Source organism: Branchiostoma lanceolatum, chromosome 3 (genome assembly GCF_035083965.1).
Source record: "Branchiostoma lanceolatum isolate klBraLanc5 chromosome 3, klBraLanc5.hap2, whole genome shotgun sequence".
In the NCBI taxonomy this organism is placed as follows: domain Eukaryota; kingdom Metazoa; phylum Chordata; class Leptocardii; order Amphioxiformes; family Branchiostomatidae; genus Branchiostoma; species Branchiostoma lanceolatum.
The window spans coordinates 6022690-6028689 of NC_089724.1; the positions used below are offsets into that span (position 1 = coordinate 6022690).

Sequence of the window (6000 nt, forward strand, 5' to 3'; positions counted from 1 at the left end):
GGCACAGACCCGAATGTCCGTGGTGAAGGACGAGGCGATAATTCCTCAGTCCGTGGGTGTGATGGACAGGGTACAGACCCGAATGTCCGTGGTGAAGGACGAGGCGATAATTCCTCAGTCCGTGGTGGTGATGGACAGGGCACAGACCCGAATGTCCGTGTTGAAGGACGAGGCAATAATTCCTCAGTCCGTGGGGGTGATGGACAGGGCACATACCCGAATGTCCGTGGTGAAGGACGAGGCAATGATTCCTCAGTCTTTCGTCGTGATGGACAGGGCACATACCCGAATGTCCGTGGTGAAGGACGAGGAATTAAGCACGCTATTCCTTAGTCCATGGGGGTGATGGACAGGGCACATACCCGAATGTCCGTGGTGAAGGACTAGGCAATGATTCCTCAGTCCGTGGGGAAGATGGACAGGGCACATACCCGAGTGTCCGTGGTGAAGGACGAGGCAATGATTCCTCAGTCTTCGGTGGTGATAGACAGGACATAGACCTAAATTTCAGTGGTGAAGGACGAGGCAATAAGCATGCTTTTCCTCAGTCCTTAGGGATGATGGACAGGGCACATACCCGAATGTCCGTGGTGAAGGACGAGGAATTAAGCACGCTATTCCTCAGTCCGTGGTGGTGATGGACAGGGCACAAACCCGAATGTCCGTGGTGAAGGACGCAGCAATGATTCCTCAGTCCGTGGGGTTGATGGACAGGGCACATACCCGAATGTCCGTGGTGAAGGACTAGGCAATGATTCCTCAGTCCGTGGGGAAGATGGACAGGGCACATACCCGAGTGTCCGTGGTGAAGGACGAGGCAATGATTCCTCAGTCTTCGGTGGTGATAGACAGGACATAGACCTAAATTTCAGTGGTGAAGGACGAGGCAATAAGCATGCTATTCCTCAGTCCTTAGGGATGATGGACAGGGCACATACCCGAATGTCCGTGGTGAAGGACGAGGCACTAAAACGAGCTGTACACAAAGAATTTAGCTCAGGGAGTAAACGTCTTAAAATGATTGCAATAAACTACCACATAACGTTCGTGTTGTAAGAAGAATATGGTCTGCCGGTGTGTGCGCAATGCAAAGTTGTTGATATATCTATTTACTTCTAATGTATCTGAAGACTGGCTCGTGCCATGTTGTAACCTCTCGGTTTTCGTTTTTAATTAGTATTGCTGAACTGTGAAATTTGAATAACGGAATAACTTCTAATGATTAGTTGGAAATTTTTGTCCTGCTGTCATTTTGCCGGAGTGTCCTCGAGTTACTATTTATGAACCGTCATGACCTTGTTGCCATTTTTACCTTTCTTTAACTGTAACATATTATATTGCGTGGGTCAGGTAGCCGAAAGAAAACATATTTTTTTCGCAAGCACTGGAAGATTAGCTCGGAGTCGGTAGATAGGTGATAGGGCATCTTCGACTTGAAATTGAAGAAATTGACAAATGAGAAAAGATTGAGTAAAAGACGACTGTTGCAACAAAGACAGTTGTATTTCAGAAGATTGATATAAGGACGATTATATGACGAACCTTGCAGCCTTTAGAATATCTTTGCAAACCACACTTTTTGTTCTGTTCTTAAGTAATTCAATATCAACTGCCCGAGAAGTGTGTGTACATGTTCTTACAATACAAATATAAAAGAAAAGAAATGTTGATGTGGACAAATATAAAAGAAAAGAAATGCTGATGTGCAACAAGTGGTTTGACATGCTAAAAGCTTTTCTTTTAAGTTTTGAAATTATGAGGAGGCGAATGATCCCCCGTCCCAGGAATCCATAAAAGCCCAGTCTAGGTAGGGTTAATCATCTTAAACAAACGTGAGGAGAATTGAAAACAGAGATGTACGTTTATGTGTCCAAGGTACTCCCATTCCAAATGTTATGATTTAATGTCAGATTAAGTGATATGTTAACTTACAAAAGCAAACATTAATACTATATATTATATAGATGTCCATTTTGTAACAGCAGTCATGACCATAAGACCAAAACTTTATTCTTAAACAACACCATGCCTATGTCAAGTAGGTTCTTTTACAGGCAAAAGTCAACATTTCAAGTTTTTTTTCTTCATTTCAAAACCAAGACATTGGTTCTGACTGCGGTGATTAAAGCTATACCATTACATTTGATACCATTACATTTCATAGATATCTATGAAAACATCACTAGTGTGCTCTAACATCTCGAAGCGTCATGAAGAAGGTATTCATATGTAATTCTGTACCGTATACCACGTACTAGTATTTCTTTAAGTCAAATATCTACAAAAACAGAATTTAGAATTATTTGGCTCAACGTTAGCTCTAAAAAGGTACGATTTAGTTTTTACCCTTTACACATGCCTTTCATCGTGATTGCAAAGCCATAAAAGTAATATTTCAACTTCAAGCATTTAAGATGACAAAAGTTGATGTCTCATGTCAACATTCCTCTGCGCTCTTCTTTTTTTTGTTGCCAGCTGCTTTTTCTCATCACTATTGATGATGAGTCTGTACCTGGAATGGCAGGACACCTGGTAGCAATACCTCCACAAACCACCACGTCCACAGCAGCACTAGGGCAGTAAGAAGGACAGAACACATTTCACTTAATAACATCGAAACACAAATTTCTCTTGGGCAATTAATAATCATGAGTTAACGAAAATCTGATGGTGTTAAGTTGACATAATTTCTTGCTGGGGCTAACAATGGGATTGATCCTGGAGAAAACGTTTGCGTGGTACTACTTGGTTCCAGCTTGTTTTATGTAGGGTGTTTCCCGTTTTCGATTATTTGTCAAACAGTTTCCAGGTTGAGAATCCCGTCCTCTCTTCCACCCGATTCCTATAACCGAGAAAGTCCTTTAGTGAGCATGCACATTTCTGCCTTTATGTAATAACTGTTACCACTCCATGAAACCCTGTCTCTGACTTTAAAGTTAGACCGCAAGAAAGCAAGTTTAGCCACAATGCCAAATTAATGTCGTGGTCACAAAAACAACACACGTATGATACCGCAAAATCTTACCAAGAGTAGTGCTCAGGAAGACTCCAGCAATCAGGGACATTGATCCGTACATGATCACATCCAACAAGTACTTCATTGGGGGCACAACAAGCAGGGCAGACCAGAAGATAAAGATAAAGATTGAGTGTTTCCTGCGAGGAATCACCTGCGTTTTCTCTGGAAACCGTCCATGTTTCTCAAAGTACTCATAGTTTATATCCTAAAGGACACAGACAAAGCGCACAGTCAGGAATTGCAACAAATAGAATTTTTTTTCTGCACCCCAGCCCCTCGGATATGGTAGTGTTTTATGGTATACAAGGTTATATACGTGTCAGCTAAACTTTTTGCCATTGTAAAGCATTGTGAAGATAAAAACAGAAGAACTTTTTGCACGGTATATTCCCTCAAGGCCAAGACTAGACACTGGTTACCGATTCGATGTGAAGGAGAAGCTAAAACTATCGCCTCCTTTTTTTCAAAGCTACTATACTCTATAACCAATTTCTATGGATTCATGATAATGTTTTATCCACATAGAGGCGCGATCATAAATACTAGAGTTTTGTTTGTTATAAGTTTGTTATCCTTCTTTCATGTCTTTTGATCCAAGTCAAATTGTTGAGTAGTCGACGTGTTCATATGTCTGCCATTTCATGATATATTTTATTGATCGACGAATAGTACAAAAGTTCTGCTGTTGTACGTACCCACATACCACATGTCATCACAATACATCCAGAGGTTCTTAACAAATGCTGACCACAAATATCCTGAAACCCAAACAAGCACTCAAACACACACAGACATACGGACCAAAAGTATACATACATTTCTTATAAAGGTGATTAAACATTTCCTTAGACCTTGTGAAAGCTGAGATACTGGACCTACCAACCTTTATCCTATACAACTCATGGCAGTACTTGGCGCAAGCCTCTTCATCTTCTGGGATCTCTTCAATGGGTATCCTCCTGCCCAACAAACAACAGAACATCATTTAAGAAATTCAATGCGACAGAGTAAACAACGGAATAATTTACCATATAAATTCCGACTCCAAAATTGGCATGTCCTTTGCTTTGTTGCTCTAAATAAATGCTTTTACAGGAAATAGATATTTTGTAAAAGTGTCATGACTTCTGCTTAAGTCAATCAGAAGGTAACCAGTACAACATCATCATGCAACCAGCTCACACAATTTCATACAGATATAAATGTGTGCAGTGGACCATGGAAAACTTACCGAATGTAGATATGCACATGATGTTTCTTTCCCTTCAGCATTTCCATCAATGTCGGTTCCGGACTGCGTTGGTCGAAGTGATACACCACATCATAGAAGGCCTGAACTGAAAATGGATGTAAATATGAATTCCCGCTGAGGCTTGAACTGAGTGGCACAGACTGGTGATTGTGGGTTTGAAGTCTGGGCTTTTTTTAACACTTGAGTCTCTCAAGCTTGCAATTCCAGTTGCATTTCCGATGTTTAACATTTTCCCTCAATAACCAAATTCACAAAGCTACTGATGGAGGGGCTCGCAGAGGATTTAGACAAACAAGGCTAAGCATTATCCCTCATATAGGTAGAAGGTGAACTTTCCACTCAGTCGATGCAACTGATTAGATTGGAGCACATGGATACATTATTAATGCTTACTGTACTTCCTGGCAACTCGTGCACAGAGCACGAAGCCCTTGGTACGAGGTAGAACGTGATGCTTCAGTTCAGGCAGACCCTTGCTTCTGGCCACCTCCATGAACGCCCGGTGCCTCTCTGCGGTAAACCGTGTACCCTCACAGTTCAGCTCGATCTGAGAAAATAACAAAGTTTATGTAAAATTGTGATTCAGAACTCAGAACATCCCCCTTTGAAGATGTGGCAAAGGATATCATTTAAGAATTCAATTAAGGTTGACAGTGGAAAGCACATTCGATTTCACAGACAAATGGTAAAATCCAAAATAATAGCACAAGTAGGTCATGCTTACCCAGAAGTTATCAGGATACGATTGGAGCTCCTTTAGCTGCTTAACGATAATTCCCTTGTCCTTTTCGTAGCTCCGATGGAGGAAGATGCTCTCGGTGAAGAACAGGCTCCAGCCAACTGTGGGTAAATACTTTATGTAGCCTGCTGAAAAACCTTTGCATGTCTGAAAAAGTAAGTTAACAATTTCTTAAAAACATGCTATATTCAGGCATAAACTAGAATATGCACGGTGGCACCTTAATCAAGTGACGCGCTCATATTAACGGTACCTCTGTGTGGAATGTACAACATAAAACACGAGATGAAAAAAAAAATTAATCCACATACAAGAATGAAACAATTGATAAGATGCAGTTGACATAATAGTACCAGCACTCGGAGTATCCTTATTGAACTGATGAGCACATCCAAAAATAAATGAAAAATAAAACTAAAGGCTTTAGGGTGTATCTGTACACTAACCAACAAACAAAGACCCTTCATGAGTTTGATAAACAGCTGACACAACGCTTGAGTATTGTCAATGAAAAAAAAAATGCTACATCTTGGGAGGCTTCTTTACAAATATCATGAAAAGTTCCAGTTATTTCGCTGTATCATGCCCCATAAAGCCAAGCGGGCAATATGATCTTAGTAAAAGACCATTGAGACAATACTGGTGTGAATGCACTTCCTTGTGTACATTCAGGTATGTGAAATGATATCCTTGCCGATCTTATGATTCGAGAAATATGCATATCTAATAATTTGTTGAATATGCATTTAGTCCGGTTTAAAATGGCTCACCCAAAGAAGCCCTATTCGCTCAATGACGGCACAGGAAAGCAGATGCTCAGCTGAACTTCGGTGGTTCTTCACAACCACTGATGTCTCCTTTCCCAAAAATGGCCGGTCCGCGTCACTAATGTAGAATGTCATTTCTGAATCCCCCCACCAGTCGTACCTGAAAGTTAATTCTGTTGAACAGGAATAAAATGAGAAACAACAACATAATGAATATGGTCTC

At 41.0% G+C, this 6000-nt stretch overlaps 1 protein-coding gene across 1 annotated transcript; it reads right to left on the reverse strand.

Moving 5' to 3' along the window:
• Positions 1-2491: 2491 nt before the first annotated feature.
• On the reverse strand, positions 2492-5477 carry LOC136429250 (1-acyl-sn-glycerol-3-phosphate acyltransferase delta-like). Its single transcript, XM_066419113.1, has 7 exons — positions 5457-5477; positions 4996-5157; positions 4665-4818; positions 4251-4356; positions 3903-3978; positions 3026-3224; positions 2492-2571 (listed from the first exon to the last, which is right to left on the reverse strand). Exons 1-7 carry the CDS (start codon positions 5475-5477, stop codon positions 2492-2494), a joined length of 798 nt encoding a protein of 265 aa, XP_066275210.1.
• Between the last annotated feature and the right edge of the window lie 523 nt (positions 5478-6000).